This window comes from Heloderma suspectum, chromosome 5 (assembly GCF_057233095.1).
Source record: "Heloderma suspectum isolate Gila_16-S chromosome 5, 16-S_ref, whole genome shotgun sequence".
Lineage (NCBI taxonomy): Eukaryota > Metazoa > Chordata > Lepidosauria > Squamata > Helodermatidae > Heloderma > Heloderma suspectum.
Window position 1 is genome coordinate 103,266,167 of NC_139462.1, and position 26,893 is coordinate 103,293,059.

Here is a 26,893-nt window from a genome sequence, read left to right on the forward strand (position 1 = left end):
ATCTCAGTGGTTCACAGTATTAAAATACAATATTAAAAACACAACATTAAAACACAGCATTAAAACATTTCCAACTACAGTAAAAAAAAAAATCAAGTAGCAGTAAAATGGAGCAGCAGAATTAATTTACTTACAGAGCAGGGAAAGCCTGAGTGAACAAGTGTGATTTTGGGAGGCATTTGAAAGCCATCACATTTTCTGCCTCCTGAACTACACAAGAGGGAGGATTTTCCAGATGGTAGGTGTCGCTACAGTCTAGCCAAATTAAATCTCATGAAATTCAGGAAAGACAAATGAAATCCACAGCAAAATGTTGAATGAATTCATGAAAAAAATTAGTATCCCACACTACTTCTCATGTCTGTCTCTTGCTTCCCTTCCTCCACTCGTCACTCCATTTTGGGCTTCCACTTCCTCACTCCGTTACATACATCCGTTTTTTGCTCCTCTCTGCTGCATAGCTTGTCCTGCCTTTCCCTCCCCTTCTTTTGTTCCTGGATCTTCTATAGGAGTTTCCAGACAAGCTTTTGTTGCACCATCACCTTGAATCATTAACTGGATTTTACATGGGGGTCGGCAGAGGAAGCTTTCCAAATCTTCCTCTCATAACCCTCCTGTGTTTTCCTACCGCTTCTTCCATCTTAGAGGCTTCTGAGTTTGCTCTGAACATCTGTATTTAGGCACACATGATGGCTCATGTGGCTCTGTCCACCCCTTTTCATCAATCTGCCTGCTCTATACCTAGAATGGGCAAGTACTAGACTCAGTGAAGGTCACCACATCTACCATTGGTTTCTTGACTTGAAGAGACTCACGTTCTGACATCAGGATAACCCATGGTGGCTTGATAAGCTGCTCACAGAAGCTTATTTTTTAAATAGTCCACGATGTCCCGCCACACACCCAGGCTAATAAGCTACTGTGAGCTTATGAAGGTACTGTGTTTAATTTGACTCACCCCCCTGCCCCGTCTTGCTGCAATCCTCCTGCCAGAGCAGTGGTGCTGTTCACTGCTAAAGCGCTGGAAGTTTGCAGGATCTGGACAAAATTTCACACACAGCCTCCCACAGTCAGGAGGCACTCAATCCACCATCAAAACCCAAAGCGATCACTCACCAAGCAGCAAAAATCCTGAATGAAGCAAAAAGGGGGATCTGGTTATAAAACCTTGGGGGTTTGCAGAATCAGGACTAAACTGCACACAGCCTCTCCTAATCGGAAGGCACCTGATCCACCCTCAAAACCTAGCACAATTACCCCAGGGGAGCGAAAATCCTAAGTGCAGCAAAAAGGGGGGGGTGGCTAGAAAACCTTGGAGGTTTGCAAGATCGGGACAAAACTCTACACACAGCTCTCCTCATCGGGATGCAGCTGATCCACCCTCAAAATCCAGCACCCTGACACCGAGAGCAGTGAAAATCCAAGGTGGGCATAAAACTTTGGAGGTTTGCAGGATCAAGACCAAGCTCTATGGAGCTGTAATGCTCATTTGCTAAAGCACAATTCTCCCCATAGCCATTGCTGGAAAAGAGCCTTTAACATCTTCCCAATACTACAATTGCAAATTCGCGTCATTGCAAATTCATGGAAGTGCACGAATTTGCAATTGCAATATTGCGAAGACATTAAAGCCTCTTTGCAATGGCTATGAGGAGAATTGCACTTTAGTGAATGAACGTTACATCTCTATGAAGCTTGGTCCCAATCCTGCAAACCCCCAAGGTATTATAAGCATCTTCCCCTTTTTGGTGCACCTGGGATTTTCACGGCTATCAGTGTCAGTAGGTTCTGATGATGCATTGGGTGCCTCCTGAATAGGGAAGGCTGGCTATGAGGTTTGGTCCCAATCCTGCTAATTCCCCTCCCCCCATTTACACTACTGTCTCAATCACTTTAATGTGTTCCTAAGTGCTAAGCCAGCAAAAAGCAGAGCGGCAGTGGTTTTGACCACCCTTCCCACACAGCTCTGTAGCTGGCCAAAATAACCCACGGTGTCTGCCAGACGACATGATAACCCACAATGAGTTAAATAACCCACTCTGCAGATCGTGGGTTATCAGAGTGGGTTATTTTGGCCAAATAAGCAATCGTGGGTTAAAAACTCCCACCAGACAACACAATAACCCACAATGGGTTAACTACGCCATCGTGGCTTAATTAACCAATCATGGGTTATTGTGACGTTTGAACCCAGTCCTAGAGTCCAGATCTCTGCCTAAGATATCTTGACAGACATTGTAAGTTAGATTATGATTTCCTTGGAATGCATGCTATGTACATATTTATTATATTTATTAGTCGCCTCAAAAAATAAATTATCTAGGCAACATACAAATGCAAAACAGATTAAAATATAATAACTAGTACAATCAAAATCAGTGTTAAAATCCTAAACCACCCCCCAAAAAACTGATGTTAAATGAAACATATACCCCTTTTTATTGACAGTTCAGGATAATAATAAAATAATCTTTCCTTAAAATGCATACAGGATAATACTTATCAATGTTTTATTTGTGACCAATATCCAAAGTTAAAATACTTGTGTACATGTGTTTTGTGAAGAACTCTGCCCCTACCTCACCCCCCAAAATTAAGAGACTTAATTCTATTGCTATTTTTACCAACCCCCCTTTTTTGCAAATAACTATGGGTTCAGGTAAATCTAAATACGCAACTGCCCATTTCACATTTGCATTTAAGTAGTTAGGGCTCATAACCACCCATTTAGATCTGCAAATAATGGTTTCAAAATTTATACTTGTAAATATTTGCTGCTGTGAAAAGAAAAGAACTAATTCACACCTGTAGAATTCATAATATGTGCCTCCCAGGACACTCTAATTATAACTGTTTTTATTTGGCTAGTTCTGTCTGTTTAAACATAAAGTGCATTGTGTGTGTGTGTGTGTGTGTATATATATATATATTTAATAAACAGAACATATTTATAAATAGAAAAAACTGCTCCTCTCCATTACAAAACAAGGTTTTCAGTGGCAGATGAACAAAAACATGGTTAGTTTCTAAGGAGAGAACTAATGGGCAGCTTATTAGGCAGCTCAAACTGGAGTCCTGAAGATTAGACTCTAGTTCCCTGCTTCAGCAGAGTTTCTGGTCAGAGGAGGGCAACTACAGGCAGTTCAAGCTGGGAAATTTACACATCATCTCAAGATGTTCCAGACCTGGGGAATCAAGTGACACTCAAAGCCAATCTGTTTCCACTGTCCCATACAAGTCACAGGTCTGCTACAATCGATCAACAAATAAAGAATGGACACATTGCTCTGGTGGGGCATATATATGAAGTAATGTACATTTACATGCTGATCAGCCATCCAGTTTTACACATGGCATGGCACGTGAATCTGAGGGCCAGTACAGATGTGATGAGTTTAATCCCACATTGTAGAAAGAGATGGGTCTGGGGGCTCTGATTTTTACAGCAAAGGAGGCATAGCAGTGAGCATGTCAAAGTCTTTCCTTCATGCCTTGCTTCCTGCAGTCTATTGTTGCCATCCCCAGACACTTGCTCCAACACTGAAAGTGAGCCTGGCTGGGGCAAAAACACTTTGGGAGAGGGGATGCAGAGAGGGATCTACCTTCTTCACCATTAACATCAGACCCCTCCCTTTGAATATAAGTAGAGCACCATCACATGTAGTTCAACCCTGAGATTTACTCTCATATGTAATGTCTGCATACTGGGGGACACTGTGTAAATTACGTTGTTAACCAAAGGATGAAAACAAATAACATCTAATTCTGGGCAATCATCAGTTGTACCTGAATAAAACTGCTCAGTACTGTTGAACACCTGATATTTCAACATGTTCTATATTACTCCTGATATTTATGCCAGGAAAACACATCGTCCACAATTAGTCACATGGACAGAAAACGCCCCATGAATTTAAAAATGATTGCCATTCTTTCTAAATATCCCAGCATATAACCTATTGTCAGCAGAACAGAAATAGAACAAAACTGTACTCCATGTTCTACTAAACAAGCACAATTTGATTTGTGTTTTAAAACTCTCAAGTTATGAACAATCTTTTTGCTTTCATGTTTAAAACACAGTTCAAACGCATAGTTCAAAAGTTTTTAGTTTAATCCATGTGGTGTGCCTGCCCACATTATTTTAAGTGAATTGCTAAACCTCCCCAAATCAAAAGATGATTAAACAACCCTGGCCAAAATGCTTTGAATGTTTGTGCATCTTTTTTGCTTTTTGAGACAAGAGAGCTCTTTTGTAGCCCTATTCTGAAAACAGTGAGAAATTGACTAGGATCCAGATATCCCAAAATATACTTAATGTGATACTTTTATACTAAATTTTTTTTTGAGGAGACCTCCTGTCACAGTTCAGCAGACTTGTACGTCACACAGACCTTTTTCTCTAGAGAGCTACATTTGTTTTTATTAGAAGCGGAGTGGGAGGAAGATGCAAGTCTCATGTAGCCATTACAAGTTGACAGTTCCACTCTTTAGTGCTTGCTATATAGTACTCAAATGGTACTCTATGCCCAACATATTGGAGAGACAGGCTTAATACTAAGGAATTCCTGATCAAGGAGGTAGTAGCTGATAGGATTCAAGCTTATAGTGGGTCTTGAACTGGTGACCTGGAAGAGATTTGGGATATTATTAATTAATTAATTAATTTATTTATTAATTGCCCATCTGGCTGGTCACCTAGCCACTCTGGGCGATGTACAAAGCATATAATAAAACAGTTTAAAACAATAAAATTCTACAATAAAAACATTTTCTAAAATACCCTAACCCACCCCAAATGCCTGCCTGAACAACCATGTTTTTAATGCATGGCGGAAGCTCATTAAAGAGCTAATTAAATAATTAAATTTAATAATCATTAAATTATTAGACAACAATTCAAGAAGTGCACTACCACCCAGCATTGGCCAAAAATGGGAACCACAGGTAGACCGGCCACACCAACAAGGAAAGAAACCTCCTTATACTAATAGGCAAGAATGGGTCAGGTGATATTCCTGACCCCTATGAACACTTGCGGGCACAACTTCCTCACTTGTCTTAGCAACTAGGAGATTTGCTCTTGTTCAATACAGACTGCCCTCGTCTTCCTCCCCTGCAACCGCACTGTGTTAAAAAGCCAATTTACAAAGAATGTACGTTTGGATGTTCCGCCAGTGCTAGAGCACTACCAGCATGCAGCTTTCTTTGCACATAAGAATCTTCCATGTCAGGAAGGAGGCTAGGCTAGAATCTTTAACCCTGGCATTTTAGCTTTCCTCAGGCATGAAACTTTTAACATGGAGAAACATGCAATCAGGCAATCCCCACCCTCACCCCCAATACATTCTGAGCTGGGAAAAATCTGAAAGGGTTTTACCATATGGTTATTCCAAATATATAGATCAGCCATCAGCCATAGCAGTGCTGCAGATTTGTGGTTAAACATTCACTGCACACTGGGGTTAGGTAATCAGATGAACAATATCTAACAAACCGAATCGCAACATCAAAGATGTAAGCAGTACAGAGCACCTACAGGAAGAAGTCTGCACCAAGTCTGTTTCCTGAAAGGGGATAAAAATCAAATCTTTCCCCGATTTAAGACCCAAGACAGAAAGATCTGTTTTGCTCAATCTTGTTGCATGCGAAGAGCTGATAGCCAAGAACAGGCACCACAGAGAAGGCCAATGACAACACAACGGACTGCGACATTCGCCCAACTTAATCCATCCATACATGGATGGATTATGGTGGGCTAATGTATACACACACACAGGGTAAACCCAGTGTGGTTTAACACTTTGCTTCCAGATTCATCCTGGTCTTCCCATAGAAGCACCCCATCAAAAAGAGCAACTGGGAATAGAGGAGCTTCTATCCTCTGAGCAAATTCACAAGCTTCCTTAGGAAAGCCTGGTTATTGCTTTGAGAAACAAATCATTCATCTATTTATGGTGGGAAGTGAGTGATATCTAGTCAAGTATAGGAGGGCACAGTGCCAGATGGCTTAGCACAGGGGTTTCCAAATATTTTGGGCCCGTGGGCATATTTCAGAATTTTGAAAAAGTGCCCTGGGCACCACCATAAATTGACTGCTATAGGGGGTGGAGGGCTAATCACCAAAATGTTAGGAGTGCCTCCTTATCTGTGTATGTATGTATGTGTGTGCACAAATAAGAACCCTATGTATGTGTGTGCTACCCTCTGGCTTCTCCACCCTCTCTCTCCCTGGCTCTTTTCTCTTCCTTCCTTCCTTCCTTCCTTCCTTCCTTCCTTGCTTGTATTTCCTTTTTTCCCTTCCTTCCATCTCTCTGGCTCCTCACATCACTCTCTCTGGCTCCTTCTCTCCCCCTCTCTCTGGCTTTTCTTTTCCTTCCTTCCTTCCCCCCTCCCTGGTACCTCTTTCCCTCTTTTTGGCTTCTTTTCTCTCTCTCTGGCTCATCTCCCTCCTCCCCCCCCCTTTCCTTCTCGGTCTCAGATTCTTCTTTCCTTCTCTCCTTCCTTCCTTCGCCTCTCTGATTCCCCTTTTCTTCCTCTGACTCCTCTCTCCTCTTTCCTTCTCTCTCTGGCTCCTCTCCTTCCCCTCTCTCTGGCTGCTCTTCTTCCCTTTCCTCCTTCTTTTCTTGCTATCTCTGGTTCCTCTCTCTGGCCCCGCCCCTGGTTCATCTAGCGAAATAATGCAGATGTGTATTGTGAACTCCCAACACTATTTTACCTTCTTTGTGTATTTATTATTTATTTGATGTATACCTCGCCTTTCCACAAAGGAAATGGTGCTCAAGGTGGCCATTTGGCATATGGTATGCTAAATAATAGACCTAACCACTTGGTTAAATAAAACCGTGTGTTCTGCTTTAGGGGATTCTGTTAGGTTTATCTCAGCCCACATGAATGCCTTTGTCCTTTTGGCCAAGTTACTAAGAAAGAGAGTCATGCATTTAGAATGGGACACCTGCATCCTCTCTAACACAAGGAGCATTTCCTTTTGTAATTACAGGTCTAAAACTATACGAAAAGCTGCATGCTAATGCATACCAAAGTAAGGTTAGGAAATGAGTGTGTGTACCTAGGGTCCTTCAGATAATTTTATCCACCGGTGAAGTAAGATGGTTAGAGATTGGAAAACTGGTTCTAAATCATTAACCTAAATAAATCTCTAAACTAAGGCAAGTACTCTGATAGGCTCTACAACTTTCTATGCTCAATCAACAGATGGTGGACCTACTGATTTATAGTGTTTCATAGGGTGGATTTAGTCCCAGCAGTAAAACTATACACGCATCTAAGCCAGTTTACCAGTAACACTTGGAGTGCTGGAGTAAGGGTAAAAGCTCTCTAAAGGACCCTAGGGATACACAGTAACCTTACTTTGCCATTTAGTGGAAGCAGCTTTTTTAATGTTCAGTGTGCCTTAGCATGCATCTTTTTGTGTATTCATCTAGTCCTATAATTAGAACAGGAAATACCCCTAGTGTTGGAGAGGATGCACATGTCCCATTGCAAATGCTTGAGAACAGGTGCCGTCTGTGGGGCTTCTACTAAAGGACAGTTTCACAAGGAATCAACAATGTTGGCTTCCCTCGCTTGAAAATAATGACCAAAATGTCATTTTTTCCCATTGTAGGCAGTTTATATCTCTATCTGTATCCATATATGAACAACTTCAGTGAGGCTTTCACTAAAGTTATAAGGAGCTGCCTTGTTTTAAGTCAGACCAGTCCATTTATGTCCAGTATAGCCTTCTTTGACTAGTGGCGACTCTCCAGGGTCTCAGACAGAGGGCTCTTCTTATAGCCTTTAAGCACAGAACTTTTAAGTGGAGATGCCAGTCACCGAACTTACACGCACAAAGCTTGCACTGTACCACAAAGCAATTGTCTCCTCTTTTAAAAGAACACAGACTCTTGCCTTCACCTTACAAAAAGACCACAACTGGCAACCTTCTGAACTGCAAGAATGACAAATAACTATCCAGCTATTCTTCCAGTAAATGTAGTCCCCCAGCATATAGTGTGTGTCAGAAAAGGAGGAGATAACAGTAATCATTTCTACACAGAAAGTAGCATGAGAACATGACAGAAATGACAAGATTGGTGCACATGTAGAGTGGCTCTATATTCAGTGCTCATATGCCTTTCTGAGTTTCTTAAGTATATGAAAATCAGAATTTTTGACTCTGCATGTGACCATTCTAGCCTGTGACAGCCACAAGTAAATGGCGTCCCATTCTAAATTCCAGCCTTATCAGCCCATGGCAGTTGATGAGTACAGGATGCAAGTTTTGACATGCTAACTCAAATGTTAAGCCGCATCGCTTCTCCTAATTTTCTGGCCCATCTGTCCCCTTAGTGGTCCTAAGGAGGGGAGGGAGAGTAGCAATGGCAGACATTTGCCCAAGTCTCCCCAATATCTGGGTCCGGCTCCTATGATTGTTTTCATTATTACTTACTCGAATGTAGTATGTTCTACTTCAAAGGCTGTCTAACATGACACATCTTTGTGCATTTTATTGCTGTTATTGTTTTCAAAAGAACAAATTCTTTTTCAGTAGAGTGTTAATGGCATACAGTTGCCTGAAGATGTGATTCACAACCATTAGATTAAAATGGAAGTGAATAAAACAAAGGTTAAAAGCCTTTTGACAGTGCAATCCTATACATGAATACTCAGAAATAAGACCAAAGGAGTTCAAAAGAACATACTCCCAAGTGGTAAAGGATTGCAGCTATCTTCTTCTTAGCTGGGAATCGTTTGCTGAATTTTGAATGATTATCCTTGAGGGTAGCCTGCAATTATGGTTCTTGTCTACTATCTCTCTTAGCATCCTGATTGCTTCTTTCCTTTAAAATTCTAATTAGGGAGCTTTTAAGAGTGACTCTTTCAATAATTCATGTTCCTATTTTCAATGTATTTCTTCTACATCAGTTGAATGCAGTCAAGTGAATTCTTTAAAGGAGCTGCTTTTGAGTAGATATTGACCCCCAAATGAGCAAGCTGATCTGAAGCCAGTATCACCAACATAGTTCATTACTTTTCTCTACCTGGCCAAACTCTGATAGTCGATACAATCCTAAACCAATGTTCATATAATAGCATAAGTCATAAGAACATAAGAAGAGCCATGCTGGATCAGACCAAGGGTCCATCTAGTCCAGCATTCTGTTCACACAGTGGCCAACCAGATTTCAAACAGGAAACCACAGGCAGGACATGAGTACAACAGCACCCTCCCGCCCATGTTCCCCAGCAACTGATGTACATAGCTGTACTGCCTCTGGTACTGGAGGTAGCACATAGCCCTCAAGACTAGTAGCCATTGATAGACTTCTCCAGGAATTTGTCTAACCCACTTTTAAAGCCATCCAAGTTGGTGGCCATCGCTACATCTTGTGATAGTGAATTCCATACTTTAACTATGTACTGTGTGAAGAAGTACTTCCTTTTATCTGTCGTGAATCTCCCACCAATCAGCTTCATGGGATGAGCTCAGGTTCTAGTACTATGTGAGAGGGAGAAAAAAGTGTCTCTATCCACATTCTCCACACCATGCATAATTTTGTACACCTCTATCATGTCTCCTCTTACCCTCCTCTATTCCAAGCTAAACAATTCCAGCTGTTGTAACCTTCCCTCATAGAGGAAATGCTCCAGACCCTTGATCACTTTAGTTGCCCCTTTCTTCACTATTTCCAGGTCTGCAATATCCCTTTTTAGGTGTGCTGACCAGAACTGTACACAGTAATGCAAGTGTGGTCATACTATAGATTTGTATAGGGGCAGTATGATATTGGCAGTTTTATTTTCAATTCCTTTTCTAAATATGCCTAATGTGGAGTTTGCCTTTTTTACAGTGGCCGCACACTGGGTTGACATTTTCATCGAGCTGTCCACCACAACCCCAAGATCTCTTTCTTGGTTGGTCACAGCTAGCTCAGGTTGGGGATTTATTGCCCCAACGTGCATCAATTTATACTTGTTTACATTGAACTGCATTTGCCATTTGGATGCCCATTCTCCCTATTTGGAGGGATTCTTTTGGAACAATCCCTTTTTGTTTTAACCACCCTAAATAATTTGGTGTCATTGGCAAACTTGGCCACTTCACTGCTCACTCCAAATTCCAGATCATTTATGAACAAGTTGAAAAGCATTGGTCCCAATACAGTTGGATCACTATGGGACCCCACTATATACTTCCCTCCATTGGGAGAATTTAAGTCTTAGCTGGAACCTGTACATTTTGCTCATGTGTTTTAAGAATGGTTAAACTGTTTTGCTTTTGATTAGGCAAAATCTCTTTAGAGCAATTGTGTGGCAAAGAACAGTACCCACTAATTTGTTGGTAAAGATTCAATGTAAGGCAGGTATTAAATCTGTATGAATAGTTGGCCAAGAGATAGAGACGGCTTCAACTAGAAGCCTTCCCTGCAGGCTGTGGCTGCTAGCTCTGTGGAAACAACATGAAGCATCCTCTGTTCATTCTCACTGAGGTCATATATAGGGCAGGTCAGAGCAGCAAAGTGCTCAGTAACAGTAACTCTCACATTAGGGTTGTTAAAAGATCATTTTAAAGCATTATCATCTAGCGTTCACCTCTATAAACTGCAACTTCAGAGGAATCTTTGTCCTACCATGATACTCAGTTCAGTTCTTGCAAATATTGTATAGATTGTTTTTATATTACAATTCCCTTTGCTTTTCATTAGCCTCTTCAGCAATTACTATGGGAATTAACACAGTACCAGGAGTACTCATGGTGATACAGAACAACAGAAACATGAAAGGGATCCTTTGCTATCCATAGGCAAAATCTTGCCTTTCTTTTTGTGTTCTGCACATTATTAATGATGGAGGAGTTTCTCTTTAGTAACCATCATATTCCTTTGGAAGAAGATAATGTTTGCAAAGCAAGTATTTCAGGGGAGAATAAGAATGGTCAGGAGAACACAGAAGAGAAACAGAACCAAATTCATACTTGTTTTCCTTTGGAGATTGAACTACTAATACAATTTTGTACATAGATTTTGTGAAGCACAGTTCGGAAAATGAGTAGATTAAAAAAAAATAAGAAAAGGAACAGCTAAGAAACATCTATTGTATCCATAAACATGGTTTGGCTTCTGTAAATAAGCTTGTTTTCAAACTCAGTTTATGTATCAAAAAAGCCTTGTAACTATCTGCCTGGGGCTACTATTGGCCAGTAAGTGACAGGTTGCAGCAGCTGACGATGACAGACTGGGAGATGATCAAAAGTAAAGAGGTACTTTGCTAAAGGAGAAGAGCCCTACTATAGGGAGGATAAAGTACAGGCTAAGAAGGGTAGAGGCGATAGAAGGATGAAAGCTTCTTGTGAAGCTTGGGAAGGCAGAGATGCGCAAACTACACTGGTCTCGATACACTTTATGTCCACTGCAGGCAACACTGCTGTAAAACCAGCGTACCTAAGGCAAATACGATTGTTACATAAATTGTGGAGTCACTCAAGCTCATCAATGAAGAAAAATGAAATTCACACACAAAACAGTTGTTAAAGTCAAGCATCGCATACACTTCAAAATATATTCAGTCAAGCGGAAAGGTTAATCATTACAGTACTATATGTGGAAAGACAGACTAACATAATACTTATTCCTAGAATGGGGCAGAATTTCCAACGGGAATCCGGGAACCAGAGCTTTCCATTTGGGCAGAAACATTTCTAGATGCCACTGATGCCACCTTGGCACATCGGAAGGCTGCCAACAAATGAGTGAAGACCTAGCTTGTCCCAAGGGACCTCCCCTGGACTGCACTAAGCTTTCTTGTACCTGCTTCAGGCTCCAATTAGCTAAGTGATATCACCAACTGCTCAGTGAGTCTGAACAGATGAGAGGCCTAGTGCAGCAGGGGCAAGGCCCCTCAGGCTGCCCTAGAACTCACCTCATCGGTTCCAGGGCCTTTCTTAGAACATGCAGAGGCACCTGTGCTATGCATGTCTTTATGCATCAAGAATAGATTGCATAATCCATTTCAGATGTGTCAATCCACTCTGGAATTTCTGCAGAAGGGAATAAATTCATTCTACCCTAAGCCATAAGCTCATCCATATTCATTCTCAAACTAAACAAGGGCCAAAACAGTTGATGCTTTATCTCATCTCTCCTTTATACATGGCAGGAGGTAGGAGCAAGCCTTCCCCCCACCCCACCCCCGGTGCACCTCCATCACCAGACATCCACACATTGTGTTGGGAATAGATCGTCCTCTCCCTTCGCAATCAACACCACAAAGAGTCAAAGCTTCAGGCTATTATGATTTTATTTTGCTAAAGAGTAGCCTTCCTACAAATGCAGATTGAAGGAAGCTCTCAGACTGCCCCCGGCCCTAAACAACTAATCTGTGATCTCTAATCAGAGAAGATGGAGGGTAGTGAAGTTGCCAACATTGCTTCGCAGTGATGCTCCTCTCTTAGGGAGGCTCCCTCCTACGTTGGTTTCTAAGAGTAGCTATTCTGGCGGAGCGTCTTGAGTCCTGTCCCTATCTTTCCCACTTTGCTTTGCAACACGCCCTAGCATCTCTCAAGTCACACCCCTCTTCCTCCTCCTCCTCAGAAAGTTGAATTCTTACCATGGAGGGAGGAGGCAGCGACTCAGCCTGGGCCATCTGTATATCAAGGCCTTCGGAGGTATCTCTCCCAGCATCTTGGGTCTCTAGGGAAGGTTCCTACCCCTGGCTCTGATCTAGCTGTTCCAACTCTGATTCAGAATCAGAGCTGTCAGACATCTCAAGGGGCTTGGACTCATCCCTCACACATAGCTGTTGAATAGGTTATATGCATACAATCCAATGAGTGTAGACCCAAATTGTGCAATTGATTACCCAAATAAATTCCATGAATGGATCACATGATCCGTGCCTACGCACATTTGTTTTCATATCCATATGCCCTAGTAAAGCAAACATGATGCCTCTTGGAGGCCATCTAGTGACAATGGCAGCTGAACAGGTGCACCAGGTGTGAAGGGAGGAATGGCATCTCTCACTTCTCACTACATAAAAGGGAGCAATCTTGACAAAGATCTCTTTTATCCAGTCTCAGATTTGGGGGTATTCCTCAAACTAGGAATGGGAGAGAGCATTAAATGTTCCCCAGTTGTGGACTAACAATCTAATCAACAAGTATAGCTTTAAGTTGCTATTGGATTATAAGGGAAGTTACTGTTACGTGTGAACACCTGCTTAATGAGGCACTTCACGAAGTGCTTAGTGCTCACATCAGTGACAAAATGACTAATTTTAAAGAGACCCATAGTAACTGGTTGGTTTAACAATACATTTGTAGAAAGCTTGTCTTTCTGGTCCAATTCATCATTAGATACTAACTCAGCTTAGCTTAGAAAGATCAGCAGTTTAACTGTACAGGGAAGAATACTTTCCTGTAGTAAGTATGTAGTGTGCGTGTTTAGGTGCTAATGATGAGATGTAGAACAGTTCTCTCTGTGAAAATGTTCCAGCTTTAAAATGTGCTTAAACTATCTTTTTGTATCCAAACTAGAGGAATAGCGGAATTACAATTAAAACAATTTAATAGCATAATTACTATTACCTGAAAGATAATTTTCTCCTATATATATACCTCCCCAAACCTTAAGATCCTCTTCAGAGCCCACCTTCATGTACTCCTGCCAATTGAGGCAAGACAGCTGGCTGCTAGGGAAGGGGCCTCCTTGGTGGAGATACCCGGTTATGAAATAGCCTTCCCAGAGAGGCTCATCTGGTGTCTTCTTTATGATCTTTTCACTGTCATGTGAAGACCTTTTTATTCACCCAAGTCTTTTAAACCATTTGTATTTAAAAAGAAAAACATCTGGACTCTTTAGGCTTGTGTTCTACTTTAAATTCTGAGCTCCTAATTTTTGGTTTTATTCTCCTCTGTTGAAAATAATGTTTTTACGTTGCGTTTTACTGTTTCTGTTGTTGTATATTAATTATTGTTATTTTGTTTTTTAATGGGCGGCTATATAAATTTGGAAATTAAATAAATAAAATATTAAAATAGTTACTATGATTAATAAAAATGAGGAAAATGGTTTGAAGAAGTATACATTAATTTTCTGTAAGGGCTACTTTAATATAAAAGGTTAGAACTAGGTTACTCTGGCTGTAGAGGCAAACAGCCTGCCCCACTGTTAGGACCTGAATGAAGGCAGTCTGACTTCAGACTTCTGATTGGACACTGACTCAATGGATAGCCTTTACAAACCCTTTTCCTCAATTTCAGTTCCTCACCTGTTGGAGCAGTGTAGAAGCATTATGAGGACAAACCTATAATGAAGTCTGTGAAGTATATCGTACTTAAAATACTATATATGCATATCCTTACTTATTCCCACTTTGTCAATACTCCTACTCAGTCTAGACTCTGACAAGCTTGATTTGATCAGGTGACCAAGCTGAAACACTAAAATCACTTTGTTATTCCAAAATATTATATAAACCGTATCATAGATTTCTGGCAAGAGGAACAATAATAAGATTATGTTTAGAAACTTCTCTGTCTCTTCAGGGCAACCATGCCTACCCAAATAGGTCCATGTGACAGACAGAAAGGATGTAAGTGGGTAGATATTTCACTGCATGGTTATAAACAGGGCAAGTTCTGTGGGCAGCAGCAAGGCATAGAGCTTTCAGTTCGCCCAGGATAGGGAACCTGAGATGAGAATAAAGATCGGGAAGAAGAATAAGCTACTGCTTGCTCCAAGTACAGAACACACCCCTTATACTAGATCTAACAGGGCGATAAGGAACTGGACAATAATAACTAGATGACTTAGTCATTACCATTTTCTGTTGAGGAAAGAACTGAAGGTATTATGCTGCAAAGTAAAATGTATATGTACTAGGAGATAAATGAGAAAAGCTTTAAATAACTTATGCTTAAGATTTCTGTTCCAGTTTTCCAATTCTATTGTAGGATGCACTCGGAGGGATGGGAAGAAGTAATTTTGGATTCTCTCATGTAAAATTCAAGTTTATCCATTGTGAATGACAAACTGGAAATGGTTTCCAGTTTATTAATCCTTCAGGGACACACAAAAAGAACCCCCTGTACTATTCAGTGCCCATGCTTGGAAGAAAACAGAGTTTCACTAGAAGCTGCTATCAAACCTCATGGGCAGATAGCTGAAATATAAACAACCTCTGCCACTTTTGTTCATGGCTTGCCTGAACTTCATAATCCTGAATCCCCACAAAGGCTGTATTTCTGAACCAAACCTATGCTGTATTATCCAGAACAAACCAGAACAGCTAGATTTAAATTAATGGTGAGACTCCACCTCCTATGCAATGCTATATATAAAATTTAATTTTTCCCGCTCCCGCAAATCTGCTGTGAAGCAAGAACTGTAACTTGTCCTGTTAGGGATTCACTTGCAAATAAGTTTACGTATTTTAAAGAGAGACCCACTTATAGATTTATTTTTCTCCAACTAAACTTTGCTCTTGAGGTACATTTTTCTTCTGCAACACCCCAAAATCGAAACATAGCTCTATGCATCTGTTAGTCAGACAGATAAGAAGTAAATTAATTAAAACTCCTCCTACCTTTGCCACCCAGTTGAACAATGGTGACATCCTAACGAGCGCAGATACAGCAGCGTGTTGCAAGTTGCGGTTGTAGCCACTTTCTCCTCTTCTCTTTCAGTGTTTGTTCTCTCATTAAACCACCCTCTTTCACATCTGCCTCAAGCAGTAAGCTCATGTACTGAGAGACATGAAAGCACTTCTTTCAGAGCATTTGCTCCATGCTGAAAGAAACATGCTCGTTTCTAGGTCTGCAAGGAACTATGAGGTCACTAGTCTCTCACACAATTCCACACTCTATCACAGAGATTCAATGCAAGAAAGGAAAAGGCTGGGTGGGTTAAGAGCAGAAGGGAGTCTTCTATAGGCTGCTTTCAAAAGAAGACTCCACCTACTCCAAGGGAAAAGGGGGAGAAAAAAGTACCAACAAAGTGCTGCTCTGTAGATCACTCAGGAAGTTGTGAAATGCAGCAGCTTGTGTTTAAGAGCACTGCAATAACATGCCAAGGGGGGGGGGGAATTATGAACATATACTGGCAACTTTTAAGGAGCTCTGAATAAATGGCAGTATTCATAACCACTACTTTAAAAAAAAAACCCCTAGCCGTTAATAGGGCTTTCTAGATATATTTCAATATTCAAATAAATAATGTCACTGCTAATTGAAAATAAAAACAAAACCCAGCATTTTTGTCTCCCTGTTTAACTGCATAACATTAGAGCAACAGTGGAATAGTGCTTTTTGTAATACAAACATGAAATACAAAGTGAGCATTTGTAATTCCTGTGGTTTATTTTTAAACAAGTTGAAAAGTAGCTATAATTAATGTTGGTGGTTTTGAAGTTAAATACTTTCAGATACTGATTTTTTTTTCCTTCTAGAAAAAGCAGACATGAATACTTCCTTGTTAAACTGCCCAAATATTTTCCCCTCCCAAACATATATAACCATTGAGGGAAATGAGAGCGAGAGAGAGATGTCAGAACATGTTATCTATGATCAGCAATGCAAATGTTTCAGCTGTGGTTCCATTACAAGACTTTTGTGAAATGGTGGGATTTATAAACTCTCCCCACAACCATACACCAAATGGCAGATTATCCTCCCAAATCAACTAGAGCAAAATGTGATAAGTGGCAAATACTATTGTCTTAAAGCTACATCACAGCTGTATTCAAAAAGTGTTTATAAGAAAATATGAACCCTATGCACATATATGTGAATATCAACACTTCACTCTGTACGGCCAAACTTTCATTTTTCAAATGAAAATTATCAGTGACAGAGTGAAAAGGCAGCATAATAGTGACACTTCACCAAAAAAGTTGGGCTTACTGCAGAACTTCTCCTTTATCAAAACTCCTGTATGCCCGTTACGACCAGAACGCATTCATATCTGAACTTGTGATGATGTGAGTGCTGGGATGGGCATTTTTATCAACAGGTTTGTAGTGAAAAACAGCAACAGCAACAACAACAGAAAGCTGAGAAATCACAGTGAATTGCATTTATGTGGACATCCCATTTTACTGCAAGGACATGGAAGTAATATGACCATGGAACCAGTATCTCCTGTTCTTTCGAAAAAGCTGGTATTGTGTCGGCTATGTAGTGGCAGTAGCAGGTCCATCTGTCACACAGACAAAACAGGGGTGCTCCCACCACTTCATTTTCCATGAGATGCTGTCTGACCACTTTTTCACAGCAAGTAGGGCTAGATGGCAACAAGAAGCTGAACGCCTGCATTGGAGCAGAGTATCAGAAATTGCCACACATTAAGAATATTTCCTTTCCCTAAAGTTCTGTATAGAAATTTATTTATTTCATTTCTATACCTCCCAATAGCCGAAGCTCTCTGGGTGGTTCACAAAAATTAAATGGAGACTCCTCTAGGGATGTTTGTGCATATGTTGGGGGCAAACTTGCCACCAACTCAACTCACAAACTTGAATAATGGCTGCTTCTTAGGATGATTATTTAACATTACTCTGTTAATGAGATAACACTTGTAATCAACCTTCTCTCTGACGCGGTTTGCATGATCAAAACAAACTACCGTGGCTTGTTGTGAGCTGCAGTGCGTGCCAGACGCAATCTGTATAATCACTGCCTGGCTGCAGTTAGTTAGTTAGTTAGTTAGTTTACTTACTTACTTACAATATTTATATACCGCTCCATATCAGAAGATTTTGGAGCGGTGAACAACAAGGTAAAAGAATAAAACAGCAGGTTAAAAGAGTTAAAACATTTTTTTTAAAGATAAGGTGGAATTTAATAAACCACGTGTTGTCCAAACCAGGGCTTCTTGGAGGGTTAAACAACCCTCAAATATCTGTCAAGTCCCTTGGTCCTCCCCCTTCGCAATCAACACACTCCAAGATACCAGGCTTCACGCTCACTACTTTATTAGTTAATGACCAGGTTCTTTACAAATGCAAATCCTGGGAGACTCTCAGGCTACAAAGGAAAACAGCTACTCCACACAATTACGAATATCAAAAGAGGAGCCAAGTGAGAATTAGAGATGTTGCTGGCAGTTTGAAACAAGAACTTGCCAGACAGAATAACTTAGGGGGGGATGCCCCTCCCTTACAGTTGTGCCCTCCTACATAGGCTATCACACATAGCCAACTGGGTGGAACGTCTGAGCTCCGCCTCTAACTTTTCGCACTTCGCTCTGCGCCAGACTCTAGCATCCTTCAGGTCACACCCCGCACTCTACTCCTCCTCCTCTGAGACCTGAGTTCTCATGGAGGAGGAAAGGGGGGGGCTTCAGGTCGAGCCATCTGTGTGCCAAGGTCCTGAGAAGCATGCCTATCCATATCTGAGCTCACCAGGGAGGAAGCCTCCCCCTGTTCTGGCTGTTCCCATTCTGAATCTGAGCTGCTATCTCCACACGCTCAGAATCATTCCTGACAATAACAAATGGGCTGTTGCAGGGTTATTTGAGGGTTGCTGAACTCTCCAACAAGCCATGCCGCCTGGATTTGGATGACACAATAACCCACAGCCAGGGGGAAATTATGCAAATCATGCCTAGCATGTCCCGGCATGTCTTGGCATGTGCCATGGTTCACAACAAGCCACCATGGCAAACTGGCCCTCTATTTTAGCCTTTGAAATGAAGTCAGAAGGCTCCCTTTCCTAGTAGCCAATATAAGCATCATAAGTTGGAAAGCACTGCAAGTTGTTCACTGTAATAAGTGAACAAAATTTATATAGCATTTTAGAATGTTAAAAGCACTTCACATATATTATCTTGGTAATCAACAAATCTGTAAGGTTAGTATTATTATCCCCATATTGCAAACGGGGATACTGATACTGACAGACAGAGGCTTGCCTAGGGCCATCTAATGAATTCATATCAAAGGTGAGATTAGGACAGAGGACTTTTGGTTCACAGTTCATATGCTACACTAGGTTTCAGCTATTATGCTATACTAGTTAATCAGACTTAACAACAACTCACCCACTCCCCATTCTCCCTACCAGGTAGACACTACAGCTGCTCTTTCAGAGTGAGTGGGGGATGCAGTGCCTAAACTACAAAATAAACATCTCTCTTAGAAAGAAGACACATAAAGGACACATAAAGTGCTGGAAGCACCTCTGGAGTAATAAGTCATCTATAATATTGATCATAATTCATTCTTACACTGGCTCTGTGTGTACTCAGATGCACATGTGGAAATTCCAGACAAGTGAGCTGCCCTATTAACCTCAATGTTGGGAAGCAGCAAAATTGGGGGAGTGTGCAGAGCTGCCCCAACACTAAAGTCAACGGTGAATACCTTACACATGTGGGAATTCTGTTTCAGCATCAGCCTCCCCCATCCCCACCCCATGCTTCAGGGGCCAATGAATCAAGCCACCTACATTTTCACAGGCCATTATCTGTATTTTATTGTACTTTTGTACTTTTTATTGTACTTTTGTCCGGTTGGGTTAGGTGGCATGATGTAATGGAACATTCATGGAATAAAGTTTTCAGCAGCAGAATGTAGTCCAGTCTCTATGAGGGAAGAAACTATTGTTATTCTAGCTGGGAGTAAAACTGTACACAGTCTTCAGTGATAGGAGGAACTGTTTGGGGCAGGCTATAAACTAGAAAGCTGTGTAGGAACAGGTCCCAGAAACTAGTGACGCCAGTGGATAGGAAGACTATGGGCAAGATGGCTGGAGGAAGATTATAATATAGGTGCAACAGACTGCAAATAGCAAAGATCCTAAAACCACCTAAAAGACTAACAAATTCATTATGGAATAAACTTTTGTAGACTAGAATCCACTTGGTGGAGGACACAGAAGAAGGATGAAGGCTGTGGACAAATCTCACACAGGGCCCAAAGACATGACAAATTGATGTGGAGGAGCCAAAAATGTTATGGAATCAGGATGTCTAAAGGAAGAGGGACAGAGTGGGCAGTGGGTTAAAAATGATCTGAGTAAACAATGGGAGAATTCTGCCAGTTCTGGCTTCTACCACAAGTGTAGCACAAACCAAACGGGTCAGGGCAAGGCTAAGTAGGATCTTTACCTTTCTTACTGACCCTGTGCCTTTAACAACAGACTAACAGAGATTAACCAGGTGAAGGTTTTACCCACTACTTCTCATGCCGTAAGGAGCTTCACCAGGTGGCAACCCTCAAGCCAAGAGATGGTGATATGTGAGTGAGGACTAACATCACATATTGATTTTAAAAAGTAACCAATTCTTTGGCTATAGGCTTCTAGTTCTAGAAGTAATATGAGAAGTAGCAATATAAGACAGATTAGTTTGCTTTTAAAATTGTTCATTATAATAGCAATATTTTTACATGGTGCTGCAGAGAGAGTTATGGGAAAGCAGGCGCCATTTCACTGGCCCATTTGAAATGCCGGCTGGAATTTGGCTCCTTCTCTCACACAACTATCTGTCAGTAGCCATTCCACCTGGCTGCAGAAGAGGAAGAGATGGGAGATCAGAGCCCACTCCATCGGCTTTGGATCAGCTGCCATTTCTTCCCCTTCCTGAACCATTTCCATTCAGGCTGCTCATTAGAAGAACTATGCAACTTTAAGAAACGATGTCTGGGACTGTTCATTTCCCCTTCCCCTCCCAAGTTTCCCTCCCTTTTTCTTTTTGATTTGTGACTTTTAAATTGTAAGCCTGTGGGCAAGGACTGTCTTGTTTTTAGCGTATACAGTGCTTAGTAAATGTCAGGTCCTTTATAAACCCTAAATAATATTTACACAGTGCTTTAAATGGTATTATATATCGCAGCCAATAGACAATCAGCAGTAAAGACTGGCTTGTGACTGTAAGACTGAGGACTCATGTAGTGGTTATAAAATTGTTCTTAGATGTTTTTATTTCTGTCCCCAATTGCATAGCAGAAGTGAAGTCAGCAAGTTCAAAAGTGGTTACTGTGTGGAGATAGCTGGAAGCTGTTCAGACATTAAATAATGTATTTTCATTTATTATTCCTTAATGACTGTACATCTATGCCCCATTCTCCCCCCCAAAGTTTAGCAGTACAGACATACTAAAAATAGAACCTAATATTTTAATGTTTATTGCATTCTGTGGATAAATTAAGCAACTATTTACAAAAGTATTTTCTATCCTTTTTAAACAAATGAAAACTCAGAAATATACTATCCAAAACTATAAAAATGCACGATTGTACCATATTGTGAAGTATTTTGAAAGGTTTTGAAAACAGCATTTTATAACTGAAGAGCTGCAATAATCTGTTATAGGGGTGGATAGAGCAGGGTGAATGGATGAAGGGAGGACTTCATCCATTTCCTTTCATGGGAAACTCAGGCCTTCTACCCACCTACCAGACAATTCCTATGAGAGCAATTGCCATGGAGGCAGCTCTGGGGGAGGGGTCATGGTCACTACAATACCTGCAGCAACTCTGGTTATATCATTCCAGGCTTCAACAGGGTTGCTCCAGAGGTCAGTTGTCTTTCTCAGAGTCAGTTTTGGCAGCTGCAGGGAATTTCATAGCTTCAACAGGCTGTAAACTTTGGAGCCACTTGCCAGAAAAGCAAAGGACGAGGCCACCTTCAGCCACTTTAATTTTAGCGAAACAGTCTAAGAGAATACAAGTCTTTTATGTGGGATCTGCCTCTAGACCTACAAGAAACCAGTAGAACCTTCCTTCAGACCTGTCAGAAACTGCTTGTTCTTCCTCTCCTCTACCCCCACCCCACAGCGCCACATCAAACCTGGATGCTTCCAAACAGATGGCTCCTAGCACTAAAACATTATTTCTCTTCTGCTGTAATCTACAAGGAGAACTGCAGTTGATTTTCCATACTATTGGGGGATATTGTGCATACATCCCACTATATTACATCCACAAACCAAGCCTTTATTTATTTATTTATTTATTTAAATTTATTTACAGTTAATGCAGATTATCACAGTTCAATACAATGCAGATTATCACAGTTCAATACAGTTTCACTATACCCTTTGCATTGGGTGCCATTTTTAAAAAAATCGATTTTTTTAGTGGCGCTAAAACACCTTCCTGGCTAATAGTGAAATACCACTTAAATGAAAGGGTATTATAGAGCCATAACCTTTAATTATGTATTATATTATATTAAATATAAAAAGATAGGGGGCATCCCAATCATTGCAATTTAGCAAGGTGGTTAATGGTTGTGGTCAGAGAGAACTGGAGAACATCCAAAATAACCAAATGGAAAAAAGAGACAAAGTCTCCGGATGTTGGGGGAAAAAAAGTTTTATTCTTTGAAGTAGCCTGGCATGTTTTGGCCCTATACCATATATTTTGGGCCTACTTCAGGGGTTAAGATTTTTTAAATTGCCTGTAGAGAGATCTGAGAATATATATATATATCTGCAAGAAGAATATGTATCTTCAAGATGAAGTTTGGAGACATTTTATTTTCAGAGTTGGACTTTCTGCAGTAAGAGAAAAGATGGAAGAAGCATGGAAAAAATATGGAGGGATTTTAAATGGATGTCAATGTCCGTCCCTCATAAAATGTCATGGCAATTCCACAATAAATGGTCGTCTGGAAGCACCCCGATCTACACTCTGCCCAGGCCCCATCCTGATCTTGACAGCTGGCAACTCTATTGAAACCATACAATAGTTATGTCTAAACTCATACTCATTCAGAACTCGTTTACCCCTATTGGGGTGCCACTTGTCCCACTTCGCTAAATACTAATCTATTGGCAATTTAGAACAAGCACAAGGTCAAGCTACCTTTCCCTTTTATTCACTTGCCACTACCAACACACTCATAGTCTGGGACTTTCTGCAACAAACTTGAACCGTGGGCCTTTTGGCAGTTCCCCTTCCTCCTGGATCAGCTACAAGGAGGTTGACAAGAAGTACAAAAATTGTATTAGCTACAAGGTTTTAATTAGAAGGCAGTGAACAGCTAAATGGTAGGCCAATTTGTGGCCATCCAGGGGCCAGATTTAAGAGGTCAGGTCATGAAAGATGTTAGTTCACAATGCCCATCTGTAAAGGAAGATGACAAACTTCCTTTACAGTATGTGGTTGCACCATAAATATGTAGAAGGGGAGTATGATCTTGGCAGTTGTATTTTCAGTTCCTTTCCTATTATGTCTAACATGGAATCTGCCTTTTTTTTTTTTTTTACAGCAGCTATACATGTAAGCTTTAACCAACATACTAGTAATTGCATGTCAAGTAATCATCAAGTACTGGAAATCAGACATTAACCAGAGCTTAAAGGTGTAGGGACATTATACTAGCTGAAAACCCACCACTAGTATATAATATGAATGTGACACTCAGATTTATACCATTGATTTCCCATATCCTAGATCAAACAAAATCCCAAAAGCCCAGACTGCTCTACTTCAACACGGTTCTGCTTAGTTGCCCACAAGTTATCCGTTTTTAAATCTCTACATACAGTATAAAGTTTTTCACTTAACAAGAACAGCACGGCAACACAATAGAACAGAAGCAATAAGACAAGAACCAGACTACTCCTATATAGTCATACAGGTCTGCACAGCATAGTGATATGTACATGCAACCTATTAGCCATATCTTATGGCTTGCCAGATATTTGATAACTCTCCTGTTTTTGTAACCCCAGACAGCCAGCTCAAACAGGAAGATGATTAAGATCCAGCAGGTCATGTACATGGCATGGTAGTTCTCAGTTGAACAACTAGTGCGTGACTGTACAGAAGTTATCATTATTTTCTTATTGCTGCCACTGCCTAGTGTTGTGCAGGAAGAACCTTCATTTTAGCTAAATGTAACAGTAAGGATTCTTCAAAAGCTGTTGACTAAAGAAAGTCCTTTGTTAGATAAAACATAGAACAGTTTAGTATTTAACATTTAAACTTGCTAGAGATCATTGGACATATTGATGTAGGATTTGCACCTTTTCCCTGTAAGAGGCTTCCTGTAACAGCTATATGACAGCCAAAAATTCAACAGGTGTGGCTTTTCTCTGATATATAGAAATAGTGACTGGGAGAATGATATCTGTTGAATTTCCTAGTAAGGCACAAAAAGTCAGAAGGGGGGGGATATGGCAACCTAACTATGAAATAAGGTGGCTTCCTACAGAGATGTATCCGTATTAATGAAGTAAACAAAATTAATTCTTTGAACTTCTAGGTTACAGAACAGAACCTTGATAGCTAATCCAGTGGCCTCGTTTTCTTCCCTCCAAAGTATCTCAGCAATCTGCCATAGCTGACTGGAGTACAGTTGAGGGAAAACATAGCCAATCCCACAAAGCAGTGTCTCACTGGTAAAATCAGCAGCAGAGTAATCATGACGCCTATCCTTTAAAAGTGTCATAAGACGAAAATGTGCCAACTGGAGTAAGCGGGTGATCTGGGGAGAGCAACGTACAAAATAAGGCTGCTGCAATCTTTAGGGCAGGGATAGGGAACCTTTTTTGGCCAGAAGGCTGGATTCCAGTTTGGAGAAACTCTCAGCGGCCGGCATTCTAGTGGTGGGTGGGGACAAAGACAAAAGTGGACACAGCTGAAAAATCCAATCCCCTCTATCTGCAAATTATATTGTTACTAATTTATAGTAAGAAGCATGTCTACTCAGAAGTAACCATGAGCAGCAGGTCTATACATGAATAAGCAGGACACTCCTCTGCATGTCTGCTCAGAAGTAAGCAGGACAAGGCTCAGAAGAAAGCAGAACTGAATCACTCAGCAGCTTCCTTCTCCCCTGGGACTGCCCCCTCTGTTCAGCAGGGGAGAGCGCTAATCTCCCATCAGCAGCTAATTGGAAATAAATGCTTTCTGCTGCTAAGCACTGAGAAAGGGAACCTTTGTCAGTGCTAAGCAGGGGAAAATAGTTATGAGAGATAGCTTTTACCACTGTGGCAGGGGGGCATGGCCAGGGGATGAAGCTGCTAGGCCAGATGGGCAACCCCTGTGGGCCTTATCAGGTCCGCGGGCGGGAGGTTCCCCATCCTTGCTTTAGGGCATATCTACACTACACACGTATCTAAGTTTAATACTAATTTTAACTATCATGGCTTCCCCACAAAGAATCATAGGAACTGTATTTTGGAAAAGTGCTGGAGAATTCCGTAATAGCGTTTCATCCCCTCCTCATTCTGAGGTCATAACAGAGGAGAGGATTTGACCATTAAATCAGCTTAGTTCAGTAGTATAGATAAGCCTAGTGTGTGATTTCCTAATAAATTAAAGGTTTTATTTCAGTTCTATCTGGACTCTGGCTCTTGCATTTCTTCTCAGTAGCCACCAAGTGATACTTTAACATTTCCTCATACCAAGCTGAGAAACATTTATGTAAAATTAAAATTATAAAGTTGATATCCACTGGAAAATATGTTTGTACAATTTACTTTACAATAAAGTAAATTGTACAAAAGAGAGCTATTATTGGGGAAATATCATTAAAATAAAATTCATAGAAAGTATTGAGAAGGGCTCAATTAAAAACTCTTGTAACTGTACTCAGAGTATCTCCATATATTAACTTCAAATTTATCAACAAGTTTGAAATATATACCACAGCTAAAGTGTCCCACAGCTTGAAGCTATTTTTGTGAAGGCAAACTAAAGAGGTTCTGAGTTCCTGACATGACTTTTAAAAATGTCCCAGACTTGGATTGTAATTGGAGACCTATATAGACACCAGCAGTATTTGTACTGGCAGAGACATGCTAAAGCAATTCTTAGCAATCAGCGGAGAAATAAAAATGATGAATGGAACTAAGCTCTCCTGGATTGCACAGCTTGAAGGGCTTTGTTATACCTGAACTTGCATTTTTTATTAAAGCACAACCCTAAGGCTGCAATACTAGGTGACTTAGAACTTTCTATTTTATTTTACCTCTTACCATCAAAGTTGTGTGTTTTTCTTTAGTGTAGCTAGTCTAGAAATACATTTTAGCCAATTAATTTTAATTGGAAACCAACAAAACTGTAGACTAAAAGCACTCAAGAGTAAGGTTAATCTTTATGGATATAATAATAATGTCATTTGGTCAGAATGATCCCAAAGTGGCATTTTAACACATCTTAAAATATGAAGTTGATTGATTCAAATGAATAAGAAGATAACTGGGGCTGTTCTCACGACACGACAGCCCACCGTGGCTTTTTAAAAAGAGGAGTGGGAAACTGCTAGAGGGGAGACAACCTGAAGTACGAAGTATAATAGGCAATAGTGGGTTTAACCCATGGTGAGGCTGTGGCGTGTGCGGTTGTCATTTTCAGTATGCAGTGCGCGTGAACCTGGTGAGTAGGGTATATGAGGGTTAAACAACTCTTGTATAACCCAAGGTCTGGTTTTAGGGTTATGCGAGGGTTGTTTAACTCTCACATAACCCATGCTCTCCAGGTTCACACAACACGACAACCCCCAAGTGGGGGGTGCACACAGAACCTGGCTGGCACCCACAGTCACCATGGCTGAATCTACATACAGCAGTTTTACCGTTATTATACTGCAGTGATAACTATAGGTGCCCATTGGTGTCATGTGCACCAACAGTTATTACTGCAGTATGATAACGGTAAAACTGCTATGTGTAGATTCAGCCCACAGCTCACTGAACTGCAGCATGTTGTCCAAACCCAGTCACTGAATAAGAAGCAATACTCAGCATCTATTTGGAGGTACATGTTTTCATCCACAGTTTTCACTAATAAATTACAACCTTTAAATATTTTGGTAAATAATCTTATCTGTAATGCTCAAAATATAAGTGAAATTTTCCAAAAGAATAGGCAATCGCTAGAGGGAACAAAGCCTGAAATTCAAACCATACCTAACAGGCAATGATTACTGCCACTGAAA

General features: G+C 40.7%; 1 protein-coding gene across 4 annotated transcripts in view; it reads right to left on the reverse strand.

The window, feature by feature from the left end:
- Positions 1-26,893, reverse strand: part of TBC1D1 (TBC1 domain family member 1) — a 127,588-nt gene that overhangs the window by 68,363 nt on the left and 32,332 nt on the right. The window contains exon 1 of one of the 4 annotated variants that reach the window (XM_084856954.1): positions 15,589-15,893. The exons of the other annotated variants lie outside the window; for them this stretch is intronic. Coding sequence (XP_084713080.1) covers positions 15,589-15,618 — 30 coding nt within the window. The 5' untranslated portion in view covers positions 15,619-15,893. Of the gene's footprint in view, positions 1-15,588; positions 15,894-26,893 lie in introns of those variants that run through there. 4 annotated transcript variants of the gene reach the window in all.